General features: G+C 46.6%; 1 protein-coding gene across 1 annotated transcript; it reads right to left on the minus strand.

The window, feature by feature from the left end:
- Window positions 1-7,883: 7,883 nt before the first annotated feature.
- On the minus strand, window positions 7,884-18,779 carry LOC120915634 (indolethylamine N-methyltransferase-like). The gene is made up of 3 exons (XM_040326304.1): window positions 18,575-18,779; window positions 16,004-16,211; window positions 7,884-8,506 (listed from the first exon to the last, which is right to left on the minus strand). Exons 1-3 carry the CDS (start codon window positions 18,723-18,725, stop codon window positions 8,083-8,085), a joined length of 783 nt encoding a protein of 260 aa, XP_040182238.1. The 5' UTR covers window positions 18,726-18,779; the 3' UTR covers window positions 7,884-8,082.
- Between the last annotated feature and the right edge of the window lie 2,053 nt (window positions 18,780-20,832).

Consider the following 20,832-nt stretch of genomic DNA (forward strand, 5'->3'; position numbering starts at 1 on the left):
GCCCCCTTATTAAAGGGGGCTCCCAGATTCCGATAAGCCTCCCGCCCGCATACCCCGACAACCAACGGCCAGGGTTGTCGGGAAGGGGCCCTGTCCTCATCAACATGGGGACAGGGTGCTCTGGGGTGGGGGGGGCCCCGCAGTGCGCCCCCCTGCCCCAGAGCACCCAACCCCCCCATGTTGAGGGCATGCAGCCTGGTACGGCTCAGGAGGGGGGGGGGGCGCTCGCTCGTCCCCACTCCTTTCCTGACCGGCCGGGTAGTGTGCTTTGGATACGGGTCTGGTATGGATTGTAGGGGGACCCCCTACGCCGTTTTTTCGGCGTAGGGGGGCTCTCCTTACAACCCATAACAGACCTAAGGGCCCGGTATGCTCCTGAGGGGGGAACCCATGCCGAATTTTTATTTAAAATCCGGCGGGGACTTCCCCCTCAGGATTCATAACAAACGCTGCACACGTGTAGAATTGGCGGGAATCCAAGTCGGATCTCCCGTCGCTTCTATGACGCGCACGTTGGAATGTGCTGTCACTATTCCAGTGAGTGCGAGATGTCGGCGAGATCTCGGCACCATGTCGCCAAGAATCAGCGCGATGCTGTCATGCTAAAAACACAATATCACAAACACCTACTGTAACACTTGACCGCAGTCGTTCTTACTGTGCGGTTGCTGTTTAATACCACCTCAACGCAGTTGGTGTGACTGCGACTATTTTGTTACATAACACTTGACCGCAGTCGTCCTTACTGTGCAGTTGCTGTTTATTACCACCTCAACGCAGTTGGTGTGACTGCGACTATTTGGTTACATAGCACTTGAGCGCAGTCGCTCTTACTGTGCGGGTGCTGTTTAATACCACCTCAACGCAGTTGGTGTGACTGCGACTATTTTGTTACATAACACTTGACCGCAGTCGTTCTTACTGTGCGGTTGCTGTTTATTACCACCTCAACGCAGTTGGTGTGACTGCGACTATTTTGTTACATAGCACTTGAGCGCAGTCGCTCTTACTGTGCGGTTGATGTTTAATACCACCTCAACGCAGTTGGTGTGACTGCGACTATTTTGTTACATAGCACTTGAGCGCAGTCGCTCTTACTGTGCGGTTGCTGTTTAATACCACCTAAACGCAGTTGGTGTGACTGCGACTATTTTGTTACATAGCACTTGAGCGCAGTCGCTCTTACTGTGCGGTTGCTGTTTAATACCACCTCAACCACCTAGATACTCTACAATCAGGTTTTCGCCCAGGCCACGGCACAGAAACGGCTCTTCTCAAGATATGGGATGACGCCCTTGAAGCAGCAGATGACGGAGAATCCTGTCTCCTAGTGCTGCTGGACCTTAGTGCAGCCTTCGACACAGTAGATCACAACATATTGCTCACGCGACTCAAAGAAGTAGCAGGAGTCTCTGACGCAGCCCTACCGTGGTTCGCATCTTTCCTGGAAAATCGCACTCAGACCGTGAAACTTGGAGATTTCACATCAGAAACACGGACCATCACATGCGGAGTCCCGCAAGGATCACCCCTCTCACCTCTACTATTCAACATCTACATCCGCCCGCTCCTCAAAATCATCAGCAAACAGGACCTGCATTACCACTCCTATGCGGACGACACGCAGCTTTACCTTCAAATCACCAACAAAAAAGACCAATTTCTTGAACTTGGAAAGTGCCTCACACTGATCGACAATTGGATGACCGAAAGCTCCCTCAAACTTAACGGATCGAAAACAGAACTACTCATCCTTCACGCAAATAAGAAATCCATTGCTAGGACCACATGGACACCACCCACCATCCTCGGACAAACCATCGCACCAAGCAAAAAAATCAAAAGTCTCGGAGTCATCTTCGACTCAGACATGACGATGGATGCACAAATAGGATCAGTCGTCAGCAGCTCTCATCATCTGCTCCGCATGCTACGCAGACTCATCCCCTTTATCCCGAAAGAAGACACGGCAGTAGTGGTCGGAACAATCATCAACTCACGACTCGACTACGCAAACTCCCTCTACTTAGGACTACCAAAATACCAGATGGCGCGTCTACAAGTCGTCCAGAACACGGCAGCCAGACTGGTAACAGGTAAAAAGCCGTGGGAATCAGTCTCCCCAGTCTTGAGGTCCCTCCACTGGCTGTCCGTACAGGACCGGGTGACATTCAAGACGCTCTGCCTCACCCACAAATGTACACAGGGAAAAGCTCCTCAATACTTATGCGAGAAAATAAAACCGTACGTCACCAAGCGCATGCTCCGGTCAACCAACCAAAACCTTCTCCAAATTCCTAAATCCCGCTACAAATCGAAAGGAGAACGAAGATTCTCGGTCCAAGGACCACGGCTCTGGAATGCTCTACCCACGACCATCCGCTTGGAAGAAAACCATCGGGCATTCAGGAAAAAGCTAAAGACCCACCTCTTCTGAAAGATCTGTACTACTCTGGATGTCAAGCGCCTTGAGGCGATTAAGTTCGCATTTGCTGCGCTATACAAGTTACTCACTCACTCACTCAACGCAGTTGGTGTGACTGCGACTATTTTGTTACATAACACTTGACCGCAGTCGTTCTTACTGTGCGGTTGCTGTTTAATACCACCTGAACGCAGTTGGTGTGACTGCGACTATTTTGTTACATAACACTTGACCGCAGTCGCTCTTACTGTGCGGGTGCTGTTTAATACCACCTGAACGCAGTTGGTGTGACTGCGACTATTTTGTTACATAACACTTGAGTGCAGTCGCTCTTATTGTGCGGGTGCTGTTTAATACCACCTGAACGCAGTTGGTGTGACTGCGACTATTTTGTTACATAGCACCTGAACGCAGTCGCTCTTACTGCGTGTGTGCAGTTTACTAACACCTGAACGCAGTCGTGTGATTGCGCCTGTTTTGTTACATAGCACCTGAACGCATAAATATGGCTGGAAGGACAAAGAGAGGCAGAGAGTCACGAGGGCAAGCAGGCTCTGCATCTAGAGGTAACGCTGGTGGTGGATGTGGTTTATCCTCTTCAGCACGTGGCCGTGGCCGCTCGTCCTTCTTTTCGGGAGCTGGCCGTGTTGAGCCTCAACATGCAGAGAAATTAGTGGAGTGGATGACCAAGCCGTCCTCATCCTCCTCATCCTCTCTCACACAGACTGATCATAGTTTGTCTGGCAAAGCAGCTGCCAAGGCGTCCTCTACCCTCTGCACAATGTCATCACACAATCCTTCCCTAGTCCCACCGTGTCCTCCTGAGGAGTCCCCCGAACTGTTTCAACACAGTGTTGGGTACATGCTACATGAATATGCGCAGCGTTTTGAAGACTCCGATGACGGAACACAGATAGAGGAAGGCATTGATGTGAGCCCAGGGAGAGGGGGTGGCCGAGAGGGACAACAATCTGGGAGTGATGTTCCCCCAGCTGGAGCATACTGCCAGGTTTTCGACAGTGATGATGAGGAGGGAGGGGATGATGAGGTCATTGACTCTACCTGGGTGCCTGATAGGAGAGAGGAGGAGGAAGAGGAGGAGGAGGAGGACGAGGCACAGGAACATCTCCAAAGAGGCAGGAAGCCCTCCAGGGGTCAGCTTAAGGGCAGCACACCAACTGCATTACGTGGCGCTGCTGTGTCTCAACGGTACAGCAAAAGTTCTTTGGTGTGGGCCTTTTTTGAAACATGTCCATCAGATCGTACCTTTGCTGTTTGCAACATATGTCTCAAGCGTATCTCGCGTGGCCAAAACATCACCCGCTTGGGCACCACATGTTTGTCCAGACATATGTCGAGCTGCCATGCAGCTCGATGGCAAGCATACCAGAAAGACCCACACCAAAGACCGAAGCGGACCTCCCCTTGCCCTTCTGTGACCTCCAACCCCACTAGACCCCCAGTGCTCTCTGAAGCCTGCACCGAAGGTGTAGAAATAGGTGTGTCACCACGTAGTAGTGGTAGTACATGCGGGCAATCTAATGATAGTAACAGACAAATTTCCCTGCCCCAGCTGCTGCAGCGCCGAAAGAAGTACGCTCCCAGCCATCCACATGCCCAGCGGTTGAATGCTAGCTTAGCAAAATTGCTAGCACTTCAACTGCTACCTTTTCAGTTGGTAGATTCTGCCCCCTTCCGTGAGTTTGTGGAATGTGCAGTACCTCAGTGGCAAGTACCCAAACGCCACTTTTTCTCCCGGAAGGCGATTCCGGCTCTCTACCGGCATGTGAAAGGCAATGTCCATGCCTCGCTGGACAGGGCGGTCAGTGGTAAGGTGCATCTTACCGCTGACTCATGGTCCAGCAGGCATGGACAGGGATGTTACCTGTCTTTTACGGCCCATTGGGTGACTCTGCTGGCAGCTGGGAAGGACGCAGGGCAAGGTACAGTAGTTTTGGCGGTTGTTCCGCCACCACGCCTCCAAAACACTACTACTGCTTGTGACACACCTCTCTCCTCTGTGGCCTCTTCCTGTGGTGATGTTTGCTCAGAACCAGCCGTTATCTGTAGGCGTACGAGGGGCTACGCAGGAATGCAGGCCAAGAGATGCCATGCGGTGCTAGAGCTGGTGTGCTTGGGAGACAGGAGCCACACTGGGGAAGAGGTTCTTTCAGCTCTGCAGGGGCAGGCTCAGAGGTGGTTGACGCCACGCCAGCTGAAGCCTGGAATGGTGGTCAGCGATAATGGCACCAACCTCCTCTCTGCCCTGCAACAGGGAAAACACACCCATGTTCCCTGTTTTGCGCATGTTCTCAATTTGGTGGTGCAGCGGTTCTTGGGCAGGTACCCGGGCTTACAGGATGTCCTGAAGCAGGCCAGGAAAGTCTGTGTGCATTTCCGGAGGTCATATAATGCCACTGCTCGGCTGACAGACCTCCAGAGGGAATAAAACCTGCCCAAGAACCGCCTAATCTGTGACATGCCCACCACATGGAACTCTACGTTGGCCATGCTGCAGCGGCTGCACACGCAGCAGAGGGCCAACAATGAGTACCTGTGCCAATATGGCAGCAGAACTGGCTCAGGGGAGCTTGGTTTTTTTTCACCACGCCAGTGGGCCTTGATCAAGGATGCATGCACTGTCCTGTCACCATTTGAGGAGGCCACGAGGATGGTGAGCAGTGACAGTGCATGCATCAGTGAGACTGTCCCGCTTATTCACATGTTGGAGCACACCCTACGTGGAATAATGGACAGGGCCCTTGAGGCAGAACAGAGGGAGGAAGAGGAGGACTTTATCCAGACACTGTTCCTGCTTGCCCACCTGGAACACAGGAAGAGGAGGAGGAGGATGAGGAGGAGGAGGATTGTATCAGCAGCATGGAGGTGGAGCCTAGCACTCAGCATCAACAGCAGCAGTCTTCAAGGGATCATTTACAGTCCCAAGGAACACGTGGACTTTTACGTGGCTGGGATGAGGTGGCTGCGGATCCTGTCGTCCTCAGTGACCCAGAAGACTGTGCCCTGAATGCCTCTGCAAACCTACGCTGCATGGCCTGCCTGATCCTGCAAAGCCTGCGTAAGGATCCTTGTGTACGTGCTATCAAGGAGAGGGATCATTACTGGCTGACAACTCTCCTTGATCCACGTTACAAGAGTAAGGTAGCGGACCTTATGTTGCCATCGCATAAGATGAAACTTCTGCGGGAGGCCTTGCAGAAGGGTCTGTGCAATGCGTTCCCAGAACCGGGGGGATTACCAAAACCTGGCCCTGGACAACGTCTTGCTGAGGCTTCGGTGAGTCAGAGAAGGAGCGGTGAAGAAGGTGGCCGTCTGACCGATGCGTTCAAACAATTTTTCAGTCCGCAGCCGCAAGATCTGACCGGTTCCAGCAACCATCGCCAGCGTCTGGTTTACATGGTCCGTGAATACCTAGCGGCAAGATCCGACTTGGACACCTTCCCCACCGAAAATCCTCTGGCTTACTGTGTCTTGAGGATGGATCACTGGCCAGAGCTTGCACAGTACGCAATTGAGCTACTGGCTTGCCCTGCATCCAGTGTTCTTTCAGAACGCACATTCAGTGCTGCTGGAGGCTTTGTGACCGATCACAGGGTGCGCCTCTCCACCGACTCTGTTGATCGACTGACCTTCATCAAAATGAATCAGGCTTGGATCAACACCAGCTACCAAGCACCTGATGCTGATGTTACTGAATAAGAATTTTTTGTTGAAATGTCAGATCCCTTTGAGACTGCTGATGCTGAGTGACTGTCCTGTTATGCTGCTGATGGAATATCCTTCTCCTCACTTTTCTTGCTGATAGCTAGTAAGAAATGTTGTTTTTCTGTGCTCTGCCACCAGTGCCTAAGGCCTAATTTTTCTGCCCCTGTTTAACAGGGGCGCCTAATTAAAATTTTTGATGCAATACTTTGCACGTGGCCTAAGGCACAATTTTTGTGCCCCTGTGTAACAGGGGCGCCTAATAACAATTTTTTATGCAATACTTTGCACGTGGCTCCTTGTTGCGCTCCAATTACAGTATGTTTGAGGGGTGCCCTTTTTTCTACGATTTTGCTTTCACAAAAAAATAATGCCCCCCCCCCCCAACCCTAAAATAATCGAGATATTGTTCCCACACAGCACGTGCGCAAGCAGTATTAAATTACTTTTGTTCTTATAATAATTTCATGTTGTGCAGGGACATTTCTAAACACGTGCCACTACTATAGACACACAGCAGGTGTGATATTTGAAGGAATTTTTCATTTTTTTTTTTCACTTTAAACATCATTAAAATCGCTGCTCCGCAAAAACGCCCGTTTTTTTTAAAAAAAATTTCCATTGATACATGTTCCCTGGGGCAAGACCCAGGTTCTGAAAGACGTTTTCCAACATTATATTGAATATTGGTCTTTAAAATGATCCTTTTTTAATTCGAACGTTCGAGTCCCATAGACTTCAATGGGGTTCTAAATGTTCGCGCGAACCCGCGGTCTGTTCGAACGTTCTGGTGAGAACCGAACCCGGGTATGTTCGGCTCATCCCTAGTTGTAATTTTAATATATATGTGTAGGTATGTATGGCACAATATATTGTATTACATTACTATATAAACCAGGAACTCAGTTGAACTGTCTAAGCCAGCTGAATTCTAACATATCATAAGATACAGAAAACCCTTTGATGTGTTAATCTTATGCAAGACCACCTAGGTGTGTGTGAGGTATGGCCTGCTAACCTCAAAGGATAAATTGCTTACATACATAAGGAAGTATTTATTGATGGAAATTAGACTTGAGGGGGTAACATTTCAGGGAAACATTTGGTTGACCTGGAAGAACCCCTCCCTCCAGTGTGAGACCAGTATTTGAGACATTCAAGCTGGCATTCAGTCAGTCTTGTCACTGAGAATATTCACTATATAGGTCTAGGAAAAAATGAGACTTTGCATTACTCTGTTGGATTTGTATCATCTGTGGAATTTGGACTTTGTTCTGTATTGGAAATCAAATAAATGCACTCTCTGGAGAGCCTGGTGTGTTGCTGCGGGACAATATAATTTATAGTCATCATACTAACACCTAAATATCAATTATCTAACCGGACTCCACTATACACATTTATATCACTACAGGGACCACAACCCAAATAGTGGGGAAATATAGCTGCAATCTGGGACCCATCCCTGCCCTCCTGTACAACCTCCCTATGTTTCATCTCTTCATAAAGTATCAATGTTTAGGTATTGAACCTGATAATGTTAATTTGTTATGTTTTCTAATATATTATCCATACACTGTATCTGATATTGTATTTTTATATAATCTTTATCCATATTCTGATGAAAGGGAGACAGTAAGTGTTCTGAAATGCGTTGAGTATCAATAAATAGATAAAAAGATATGTTGTATACATAAAAGGTTTACAATATTGTTCCAAGACAAGTCAACACACATTTATATTCTGAATGATCTTTATTAAGATAGTGATATTTGATAACAAAATTTTACACAGATTAATGCAAAATAACATTACTGACTTTAGCGCAACTGCTGTGATTTCTGACTGCCATTAGTAGCTCAATGATTAATTTGCTGCCTGTAGTTTCTTAATAAGATTTGCACACTCAGATGAATGCTGTTGGCTTCAGTCATCTACTCCCCTTTGCGTCCTACAATGACTATAATAGCTCTATAATCAATGAGATCGCTGACATTGCGTCTTCTCTGCACTGCACAATAATCAATGACTAAACCCGCCTTACCAAAGGCGTTTTTCACAAACTCCTCATTATATTTAAAACAATGGAATCGTTGTGCTCCAGTAGTCCAGTAAGTTTGATCTAATGACCCAATAAGTAATAGTTGGCCTCCAGGTTTTAGCAGCTTTATTATCTTCTCCAGATTCTTCATGTATTCATCTTCATTTTTACTGATAACTTCTAGTATCCACGCACTGATAATACAATCAGCAAGTGGTAGTAGCACCGGGGAAGTTATGTTTTCCTGTTCAAAATGACATTTCAAAATCTGCATGATGGACGACCTTAGGCGCATTTCTTTCTCCTGAAGTTGATCTCTAAAAAAAACAAAAAAACATAATATGGACATTACAGGAAAGATTTCAATATACAGTGATATGGTGTGATAAGCAATTCTGCCAAAATTTGGTTACGACTGTAATTTGGCAAGTTAAAATAAAATTGACCTATTAGTATAGCACTACCCCCGTAAGAGTTGCTAATGGCAGGGTTCCCCACCACTGCACAGCCATTCACACAGCATTTCCTTCTTGTATCCAGACACAGTGATCAGATCTTTGGCTTGTTTTTTTGTTAAGAAAATGTAAACATAGTGAGTGCTTCACCAATGCGCACTCACCAGAATGCCATTGGTAAATGGCATGTCATCGGAGCAACCCTTTAAGGATTCCAACAACCTTCCAGCGGTAAGTGGCATATCATCAAAAGAAGGACCTTTTCATAGATTCCCCCCAATCATCTGGTGGCTTTTCCAACACATCCACATCCAACCTGGTCACATAGTGCTCACCACACAGAGACTTGTTGATGACAGCTCACAAGGTTGAAGATGTGTATCAAAAAGATTTTACTATGTGGACTAGTGTATACAGAGCGGGCACAATTTTTCTGTTGACATTTAGTTTTTTTTGTTGTTTTATTAGGGGATAACTTGGATGAGGCAAGTGATTATAGGATGCCCAACTAGAAAATGTCCAACAATCAAAACCAGGGACAACTTCCTCCCTATTTATAGATTCCTCTTCTTCCCTTCACCTGCACAAACTTTGTTCCCTTGTACAGATCCTGTTGGTTCACTCCTTGGGGAACTAACAGTTAGGGCTGCGCATCTTCACCGGTCTCACGATTCGATGCGATTACGATTATCAAGTCCACGATTCGATTCGGTGATGCATCACGATGCATCACGATTGCAGCGCAAGTGCGCATGGCTCTCCCCCCAAAATACTAAAGGAGATTATCAGAGACTGCAGACGTGGTACAGGAGATGATCAGAGACTGCAGACATAGTACAGGAGATGATCAGAGACTGCAGACATAGTACAGGAGATGATCAGAGACTGCAGACATAGTACAGGAGATGATCAGAGACTGCAGACATAGTACAGGAGATGATCAGAGACTGCAGACATAGTACAGGAGATGATCAGAGACTGTGGACAAAGTATAGGAGATGATCAGAGACTGCAGACATAGTACAGGAGATGATCAGAGACTGCAGACATAGTACAGGAGATGATCAGAGACTGCAGACATAGTACAGGAGATGATCAGAGACTGTGGACATAGTACAGGAGATGGTCTATATTTCTCCTCCATAAAGCCCAGTCCCTGCCTGCAGTGACAATGACTTATCACAGGTGACACATCAGATTCCACTACATGCCCGTACCCCCCCCCCTGTGTCCCCGGATCACAGCACCCCCCTCCTCCTCTGTACTTACATGCTGTTCTGCGCACAGAGGATGATTGGAGGCCTGAGTACTTTCACACTGGAGCAGTGCACTTGCAGGATGGTCTGAAAAGTCCTGCAAGCAGCATCTTTGTGGCAGTTTGGGATAGCTGTATACACCACTCCCAAACCGTCCGGCCCATTGAAAATAATGCAGCACGGCGGTTTTAACCCGATGGTAAAGCACAGCTAAAACTAGCATCGCTTTACCGATACCACCCCAGTGTGAAAGTACCCTTAGGTATTAGATGTGCAAACAATAAGGTGAGTGCACATCCAATACCTACAGAGAGTAATGGAAATATGGGGTTCAAAGTGAGCCTTGCTATTACCTGGAGGGATTAGCATTTAGGTGGTTAAAACAGGCAGGACATGTAATATCAACTCACTGCCTGTCAAATGCCTCTGAAAAGTGACCTGAGCATGGATCACTTTTCAGGAGTGGCAGTGCCTGCTGCTAGTGAATACAAGCCTTTGGGCTCACACTGGTGTGCTGCGGTTTGGCTGCAGTGCTGGTGTACTGGTGGGTTTCCTTAGCTGCAGAACCTCAGACTTTTAGGTTGCACATTTTTGCTGCATTTTATGAAAGTGTACCAAAGATGCAGCATGCAGGACATTCTGTGCACTTTCAGAACATGCAGTAAAAATGTGAAACCTCTATGGAGCCAGGGGAAACATGCAGGAAGACTGCCAGTACACCAACCCTGCAGACAAACATCAGCATGTCAGTGTGAGCCCACTTCACAACACCTAGGAGGGCATGGTAGTGACACAGGCTGCTAGAAAAAAAAAGATTTTTTAGCTGCACAGAGGGAGGAGAAGTTCACTTACTTGGGCAGTCCCAGCTTCCTGGATTCGAGCAGACTGCTCAGATTGAACTTTCCCGCCCACACATCCTCTCCGTACAAAACACAGGCTGAAGCTGCCTGGAGTGTGGGCGGGGAAACAGAAGATCCAGCTTCTGCTAGCCATTCGTGTGGAGGAAGGAGGGGCTGGGCGGGGCTGTGTTGTGCTCTGTAACAGACTGTCAGCTCAGCTCAGTCCTGTGGTCGCTGGCTCACTGGATGGAACTAAAAGAAAGGTAATATCGGACGGAGCGCTCTCCCGGGAGGGGCGGGGACGGGGCAGGGCTAGGCATCGATTATTAGGCAACGGGGCCACCCGAATCGCGATGCACCGATGCAGCGATTATATTTGACACCCCTACTAACAGTCTTTAGTTAGTTCAGCAACAGCCCATTAAAGACTAGGAACTTGCAGTCCCTTGGCAAAGTAGGATATGTGGAGTGAACAGCATCTCACACAACCTTCTGCCTCTTCGTAGACACTGGTCCCAGTTCTACTGCTTGCAGTAATGCTAGCCCGCCTGCTTTCTCTTCCCAGTCCTTCCGACTGATACACACATGGAGAATCCCCAGGGCAAGGTTGGATGAAGACTTGGCACACTGCTGTCTTTAAGAGAGCACTGCTACAGCTGGTAGTATCTCTCTTTTTCTGTCCCTGCACTGTGTTGATCTACTCACTTCCTCTCCTTGCTCTGTCCACTGCCTCTCCGTTTGGGGTCCCACCAACTGCCTCCTGTTGTGGGATCCTTACAGGCCAGCCTCCTGAGCTCCAGCCCAAGGTAAAGCCCCTCCCTGGCAAGGGTCTCTCAAGGGCCACTGATAGACTCTCCTCAACACTGCTTCTACATCTTCCACCCGACTCCCCTGCTGCATTGGCTCATGTCTATTTAAATGCTTCTTAATTTCCTGCCAGGCTCCCAACCTGGGGATTGGCTAAGGGACCTTAAATATTCTAGGCAACCCTTCCTAGCTTCCGCCCACTATATTCCAGAATGTTCTTCAACATTATAAAAACAGGGGGAAGCACCAGAGAGCTGCCAGGATGAGTCATCCAGCCCTGGCCTCTAATAACCCTGACACAGATTCCGTGACTCAGGTTTATTCCTGGGCCAGACTATAGTTTACCTACTCTCACTTCTAGTAGCACACACTAGAGGGTGTTAAACTAGGATTTTGAAATTGCATTGCAGTCAATAGGAGGTCATAAATTATGTGTATATTAGGTCCTCTGGAGGGCTGTTGGACAGGCTATTGAAATTACATGCAGGGCCGATCCTAGGGTCACAGACGCCTAGGTGCAGAAATATTTCTGGCACCCCCCACATGGGCGTGTGCATCTTACCAACTCCTCCTCTTTACAAATGTTTCTATGGCAACGACTCAAACACAGAGATGCTCCCCTAAGAAGTCTTTGTTACCCTGGGATCCTCCCATGATCTTTTAACAATAAAGAAAATACCGGGAGAGCGTACACTAATGAGACCTGGAGGGGAACCTCTCTGATGCACACAGAGAGGGCTTCTGTTAGAAAGAGCCCCCAGAAATAGTACAGGAGATGGTCAGAGACTGCAGACATGATACAGGAGACGGTCAGAGACTGCAGACGTGGTACAGGAGATGGTCAGAGAGTGCAGACATATTACAGGAGTCAGAGACTGCAGATATAATACAGGAGATGGTCAGAGACTGCAGTTCCTATGGATGTTAGTAGATAATGGCTGATCGGCCCTCTCACCTGACCCAGCGATGCAGCAACAACTGTTCCTCTGATCAGGAGTTGGCTCACTCTGAATTGCTTGTGGCGACTCCACTGGGTAGAGTCCAGATCTGTATTCTGGAAATGACTCCATTCCTTTCTCTGCCAGGGATGGCGCTAGGCTGTGTGGCTTTTACTCTGGTGGTGCAGGGCAGTGGGGTTCTCTCTGTGATGGTGTTCTCTCAGCACTGTCCTCTCTGGAGTTCTGGGTGCACTTCCCTGAAAGCTTTCCAGGGCTCCTGGCTCTCTCTCTCTCTCCCATTCAGCTGGGCATGCAAAAAGAAGAAACGTATATGGACAGCCACACTCCAATAAGTCTAAAAAAGACGTGACCTTTGTTGGGTAAAAAGAATTGTACTACAAAAAAACAGCATACAATGGGAAATAAACCCTCTGACGCGTTTCACATTGAACCGCAGCATTGAGGTTCAATGTGAAACGCGTCAGCTGTTTATTTCCCACTGTATGCTGTTTTTTTGTAGTGCAATTCTTTTTACCCAATAAAGGGCACGTCTTTTTTAGACTTATTGGAGTGCGGCTGTCCATATACGTTTCTTCTTTTTGCATGCTCTGTGCATTGCCGGCACCCGTTGGTTCCTGAGTAGACATTGATTGCTTTAGGTGTGCTCACCTGGAGCGGCAGTTTTTCCTATTCATTCAGCTGGGCATGCTGTATATAAGTATAGACCCCCCCAGGACAAACCACCCACTCCATTAGTACAGACCCCCCTCAGGACAAACCACTCCCCTCCATTAGTACAGACACCCCCAGGACAAACTCCCCCATTAGTACAGACTTCTCCAGGACAAACCCCCCAATTAGTACAGACCCCCCAGGACAAACCTCCCATTAGTACAGACTCCCCCAGGACAAACCCCCCCCCATTAGTGCAGACCCCCCTTTAGTACAGACACCCCCAGGACAACTCCCCCATTAGTACAGACCCCCCAGGACAAACCCCTCTATTAGTACATACTCCCCCAGGACAACCCCCCCATTAGTACAGACCCCCCCCATTAGTAGACACCCCCAAGACAACCCCTCCATTAGTACAGACACCTCCAGGACAACCCCCCATTAGTACAGACTCCCCCAGGACAACCCCCCCATTAGTACAGACACCCCCAGGACAACCCCCATTAGTACAGACACCTTCAGGACAACCCCCCATTAGTACAGACACCCCCATTAGTAGACACCCCCAGGACAGGACAACCCCCCATTAGTACAGACACCTCCAGGACAACCCCCCATTAGTACAGACTCCCCCAGGACAACCCCCCCATTAGTACAGACTCCCCCAGGACAACCCCCCCATTAGTACAGACACCCACAGGACAATCCCCCATTAGTACAGACTCCCCCAGGACAACCCCCCTCATTAGTACAGACTCCCCCAGGACAACCCCCATTAGTACAGACACCCCTAGGACAACCCCCCATTAGTACAGACTTCCCCAGGATAACCCCTCCTCCATTTTGGTACATAAAAACAACATCCGGCTGCAGCTAGAGGAGAGGACAATGTGCAGCCGCACCGCACGGTTGAAGCACAGATCGCAGCAGGCAGGAGTTTAAGACAAAGCGAGGAGGAGGAGAACACGTGTCAGGCACGGTCCGTGCGGTCCTCCCCCTCAGTGACTTTACTGTGCCGCTTGTCTCTCCACACAGAGACAGCCAATCCGATCTCCGGCAGCTACTACACTCTCCTCCTCTGACAGGAGGAGGGAGTGGGGGACGGGCTTAGGCTTGGAATACACACCACTGGCGGCGACCCGAGGGGAGAGCTGTGTCTAGACATGGATAAGGAGAGGAGGAGGTGGATAGAGAGGAGCACTCTGGCTCTTCAGAGCCCCCACCTCTGTGGCGCCTGGGTATACATAAATGTGTTCCTGACATCCCAGACACATGCTGGCGATGTCACTCAGAAAGAGGGACCCTCCTCCTCATTTGGTGGAGCTGCCCTTCCATCCAACCCTTCTGGTCTGTGGTACATCGTATCATTGAAAAGGTAACCACACTTACACTTGACTTCTCCCTAGCACAACTCCTCTTACACGATTCCACCCTTCCAAACACTGATTATTTATTTAGTTATAGAAAATAACAGAATAGTATAGAAAAAAAACAATAGAACAGAACAGATATAACCATCTTCCGAAATTCTAATTTAGAATAGAATAGAAAATAATTAAATAGAAAAAAAATAGAAAAAGAATAGAATAAAAAAAACACTAGAATAGAATAGAAAGAATATAACCATTTCCCAAAATTCAAATAGAATGAATTCAAGCTGCTGTCTACCAGTTAAATCTAGAGAGAGCTGGAACTGCCCAACTCCAAGGCATCGCTGATCTAAGTTCTAAATATAAATTACAGATCGAGCTACATCCAATCAAATATTATCCAAACTTCAACCTGCTCCCACCCCCATTCTAAGCCCTATATTAACTACCCTGTAAAGGAAGATGTCTATACTTACCTATTCTGAAGGTGCTCTGGTCCAGTAACATGATTCCCCAGCAGCTGGCTTCAGTGAAGATGCGAGATCACTGACAACGGCTGCAGTGCCTGAGTGACATTACCCATAGGCTTCACAAAAGTGGAAAAAGGTCTGTTTGGCCGCACATGCAATAAAATCACCTTTATTTAGACACTTTCCGAATAGACACTCCACATTGTACAATCGGGGGAAAATGGCACACCAGCTAGTGCTATTTTTCCTCAATTGTACATTGTGTATTGTCTATTTGGAATGTTTCTAAATAAAGGTGATTTTATCCGATGTGCCAACCAGACCCTTTTCCTCTACTGTGAAGCCTGTAATGAACAGAGGTAGTGTGCAGTGCAGGTGGAAACCGACCTTGAGCGGTGATTACTTGTCACCCATAGGCTTACTATGGGGCATCTGTAGTCGGTTAACCCTTTAATACACTGAAGCCTGCGCTGGGAGCCAATCATGTGACCGGACCGGATGGGGCCTTTAGAATAGGTAAGTATAGACATTTTTACTTTACAGTGTAGTTAGTTTAGGGCAGTTATGGTGAACCTTCGCACCCCAGATGTTTTGGAACTATGTTTCCCTATACTGCAGAGTGCATGAGCATCATGGGAAATGCAGTTCTAAAACATCTGGGGTGTCAAGGTTCGCCATCACTGGTATAGGTCTTAGAATAGGGGTTGAAAGCAGGGTTAAGTTTAGATAGGATGTGACTGGACTTCTACTTTAAACATTGTGAATAGTCTTATTGCAGCACAGTAGATGGGGAGAGCCTGGATACAATCATTATAAAGAGCTGAGAGCTCCATCTGATGGATGAAAACATAGATTTGAACTTTTCAAATGCAATTTTTCAAAGTTACCTGACTAAAAACATGAAAAAAAGGTTATATTTTAAATAACTTAATACATTTAAAGAAATCTTCTGCAACCTAAAATAAAAAAATCAGAAAGTGATAAAACATTAGGGGATAAGTCACCTCGTTCCTTCTAACTCAGCTGCGGCTGATGATGTATGCGACCAATCATATGCTCCGGTACGGTCATGTAGCCATCTACTCAGTTCCATGATACATTTCTCTTGGAATTTTAATATGATTATTTTTTTGAAGAAATTGGAGGCGGAATAAAGATGGTGAATGAAGGAACCAACGCTGATGTCAATCAATAACTTACCCTCAATTCGACCTGGAGGAATATTACAGATTCAGTTATTTTACCCAAAACGAATTTCACTGCCAACAAAAAATTTCACCTTTTTATTACAGTTGGCATCTAATGACACTGCTAGGTGAATATAGCTTTAAAAAACTGTTTCCCAACCAATATAGGATATGGCCCAGCCACCATTATATGTCACATTATCCTCCATATATGAATTAAGACCCAGATCAGCAAGGAGCTGAGAAAGGGTAAGGTGAGTATAAAGGGGGCAGAGCAGTGTTGCCAACAGTCAGTATTTTCTCCTGTCAGTAAATGCCAGTGACAGGAAAAGGTTGCCAGTAAAAAATATGGCTGTGACGCTTGATTCGCAGTTCTGGTTCAGGGCCAGCCGAGGCCATCCAAGTGCCTGCTACAATGTGTTTTGGCAGGGATGGCGGAGGCAGCGCCTCAACATGTTGTGTGATGTCATGGTGCAAGGGAGCCAAACGGAGAATACAGAACCTCGTGTGCGGGTCTGCAGGATGGCAGAAAGGCAAGAAGGGAGCACCTTGGCATGGAGAGAGACTGTCACTGTGACTCAGGAGGGGACATGTCGTGTCGGTGAGGTGTCATCATCATCTGTGCTGCTGTCAGTGTCACTGTGATAGTCAATTTCATGTGTGTGCCTGCCCATTCAAATTTCTTGTACTTCTGAGTCCTGTCTCTGAGCTACACACTTTATCGAGACTAAAATAAGAAATGTTTTTGCTAATTGATTCACACATCCGTTCGATTTCGATGGCAACTTTACAGTGCAACTCTGATGTGATTTTGATGCAACTTTGGACGAGTGTACCTTTGTTGCGACTTTGGCTTTGACCATGTGACTGTGTGTGCTCTGAGGGTTTACATTGAAGTCTATGGTTCTCATGTCGCATGAAAGTCGGACTAAAGTCCGGCAACAAATGTTCGATGTGAGCTTTTGGTCGGATATTCCGAACGCGTATAGGCTCCATCGGACATTTGCTGTCGGAATTTCCGACAACAAATGATTGAGACCTGGTTCTCAATTTTTCCGACAACAAAAGTTCTTGTTGGAATTCCGATCGTTTGTAGCCAATTCCGCACGCATGCTCGGAATCAATTTGACGCATGCTCAGAATCAATAATAATTTTTCTTGGCTCGTAGTAGTGTTGTACATCACCGCGTTCTTGGTGATCGGAATTTCCGACAACATTTGTTTGACCGTGGGTATGCAAGACAAGTTTGAGCGAACAATCCGTCGGAAAAAAATCCACTGTTTTGTTGTCGGAATGTCCGATCGTGTGTATGAGGCATAAAAGTTGCTGTGACTTTAAGTCACACAGATATAAACGGTACTCATTGAAAAACATGGGGTCCAACTTGTCATGTGACTTTGGGGTTCAAAGTCACATCACAAGTCGTACAAGTGTAAATGGAGCCTCAAAGATAGAAAACAAGTATGACAATGTTTTTGAATTGACCTTTTGCAAGCAAATATATACAAAGTGATAATAATGACTAAGAGTGACATATTCATCAGAAATAAATGATCATTTCTTATTGTCTCATCATAATGTGTACTAGCTATGACTAAGCACTGAAGCTACAGTGCGAAACGTTAGCTTTTGTTCCAATCTTTTTGCTGTGGCATGTTCATTTTGTGATCGATTTTAATTAAAAGAACATTTTTGGAGTGCGGCTGTCCAAGTTTCCTTCGTATCTTTGCATAATGTGGTACCATTATGATTCTGTTTTACAATCATTTTCTTTGGGTCAGGCTGCCACTGTTGACCTCTCCATCTCAAGTTGAAGTTCTCCATCCCTTCATTGCGCCATTGGATGGAGTAAATGAGGCTTAATCTTGAAGTTGTTGTTTGCCTCCCATGGAGTTGGCACAAAAAGACAGCTTTTCACAATAAAATGTTTTTAAAAGCCCACAGGGGAAGTTTTTCAAAATATTTCTAGAATCTAACCTTGATTGGTACTTGTCTAAACCCTTATCCTGGACTTGCGTACACCAGGAACATTTATTATCCAAAAGTAGACTTCATTTAGCTAATTATGAAACTTCAGAGGGGCGATTGGTTGCTTACAAATTAAATGTAATTTTATGTACATCAGTGATATAAAATCTCAACCAAATCAATTTAAATAGTAGGTTGTGACACAACAAATTGTGTAGCAGCCCATAGTGAGGTGATAACTTTTTCTATAGAAACAGCTACATTTCTGAGCATGAAATAGAGTTTTCCCCCACAAACAGCAACAGGAAGCTGTGAGGACAGAGCTATGAGGACTAGGGATGAGCTTTATTTTCGGGTCGAACTTATGTGAGTGATATTGTTAAATTTATTAACAATATATCAATATATGCTATACATACCTTTGCTGAGCAGATAGTAAAGATTCACCATTGGAAATTTTATAACATCGTCTGCAAAGACCATGCCCTCCTTATTAGATAAATATAAATCCAGATGATCTCTAGAATCCATTCCATGTACATGATAGAGTTTAGGTGATGTGGAATCCATCGTCCTGCAATGCTGAACTTCACCTCTTTGGTTTCTGCTTTCGACAAAACTTTAATGTTGAAGTTCTATTTATATTCAGTTAAAATAAGGTGGTTACATTTGAATTTAATATAAGCATAAATATATTTACAAAGTAGTCATGTGAATAGTGCTGACTGACTCATGATTGTCATCTGCGTTTGCAAATGTTTAAAGGAGAAGTACAGCCAAAGCTTGTTTGCTGTGCTTTTTTATGGATCACAGAAATACAGTTCGTTCTGCACTCCTGTGATCCACTTTTAACAGACTGAAGCACGCTGTCAGCTGATATCACAGAGCCAGCCGGTCCAGGCTCAGGTAAGTTTGTGAAAATAAAGTCGGGATCCGCCCACATGCCTTGACCGGCACCCGGCTCAGACTCTCAGTGAGCCACTGAGAGCCTAAGCCAGGGGTTTCTGCCCGCTCCATAGCCCAGCGCTAAAGTAAGTGAGGAGGGGGCAGAGCAGAGAGTGGGGACCAACAATTAGCAACTATCTGCTCAGGGAGCTGTGAGAACTGAACCACTGGCAGTGTTTGATTGCTCAGTTCTCAGTGTTAGAGCCGGCGGGGGGAAAATCCAGCATCAGACCGATACTGCATCCACCTAAGTAAGTATTATTTGGGGGGAAAAAACTCCATACTTCTCTTTTAAAGTGGAGGAAGAAGTTATTTCAGAAAAGAAAAGAAAATTAAAAGAAAAAGAATGCTTGGGACATTTGCACAACACATTTGTTTATGAATTGATTCCTTAACCACCTCCTGCCCGCCATATAGTAAAATCACCTCTCGTTATGGGACGACGTCATATAACATCACCCCGGTGTCACTGCGGGACCTAGGGACACGGCACGACCCCGATCTCGGTAAATGGCCGATTACATGGCCCTTTACCCATGTGATCGGATGTGTCCAATTACAGCCGATCCGATTACATGTATACACGGAAATGCCGTTTATAGGCGAGGAGTGTGAGAAGAGGAGAGCTGATCAGCGGCATCTCCTCGTAGGGGAGACCTGTGAAAGTAATCAGAGCACTGATCAAACATATTGTGTAGCAGAAAAATAAAAAACCCAGCAGTAAATAAATACCACCAAAAGAAATCTATATTTGTGAAGTGGTTAAAGTGTATGTCAAGGCAAATTTCATGCACATTTTATCAGTTTATCCCTTTAACCACTTAAGGACCGCCGCCTGTACATATACGTCGGCACAATGGCACGGACAGGCATATGCACGTGTATATATATATACGTGCCTGCCTTCCAGCAGGTGGGGGGTCTGCGGTGGTCCGTTTCACTTCAGGAGCGATCCGTGATGATTTCTGGCCACCCCCTCGCGATCACTCCTGGCGAATGAGAAGCTTCCCCTGCCTGTGAATTGTAAACACATGCAGGAGGAAGTGATGTCACTCTCCTCGAGGTGGTCTTTTTGACCGGAGCTCAAGGAGAGAAGACATCCAAGTAAGTGCACAACACTATACTGACACGTAGGCACACTTTCCACCCCCCCAGTCACTCCCAGATCACCCCCCAGATCACCCCCTGCACCCCCAGTCACAGTGTCACTGATTGCAGTGATAATTTTTTTACCGATCACTGCATGCAGTGTCATTTGTGACTGCAAAAAGTGTCAGGGCAGTTTTCTTTAGGCCCCTTTAGGTCCAGGGTACCCCCCCTAACCCCCCTAATAAAAGTTTAACCCCTTGATCAACCCCAGGTAACCCTTTCACCTCCTTTCGCCAGTGTCACTAAGCAATATTTTTTCTGATCGCCGTATTTGGGTCACTGGTGACGCTAGGTAGCCAGTTGTTTTTTTAGGTTCACCACAGGTTTTTATAGCATCAGGTACCTCCAAATATTGCCTAATAATATGTTAACCCCTGATTGCCCCTAGAGTTAACTCTTTCGCCAGTGATCACCGTATAAGTGTCACTGGTGACACTAGTTATCCAGTTCGTTATTTCGTTATTTCGGTTCACCGTCTGGTTTTTATATAGTGTCAGGTACCCCCATATATATCCTAATAAAGGTTTTAATCCCCTGATTGCCCCTAGTAAACCCTTTCACCAGTGATCAATGTATAAGTGTT

The sequence above is a fragment of the Rana temporaria genome, chromosome 10 (assembly GCF_905171775.1).
Source record: "Rana temporaria chromosome 10, aRanTem1.1, whole genome shotgun sequence".
NCBI lineage: Eukaryota > Metazoa > Chordata > Amphibia > Anura > Ranidae > Rana > Rana temporaria.

Bases quoted from the DNA above. Each gene is read 5' to 3' on its own strand.
- LOC120915634 (XM_040326304.1), bottom strand. From the start codon at position 18,725: ATGGATTCCACATCACCTAAACTCTATCATGTACATGGAATGGATTCT. The intron at 16,212-18,574 runs GTATGTATAGCA...ATATTCCTCCAG, and splicing joins TTACTATCTGCTCAGCAAAG to GTCGAATTGAGGGTAAGTTA. The intron at 8,507-16,003 runs GTGACTTATCCC...TGTTTTTTTTAG, and splicing joins GCTGAGTTAGAAGGAACGAG to AGATCAACTTCAGGAGAAAG.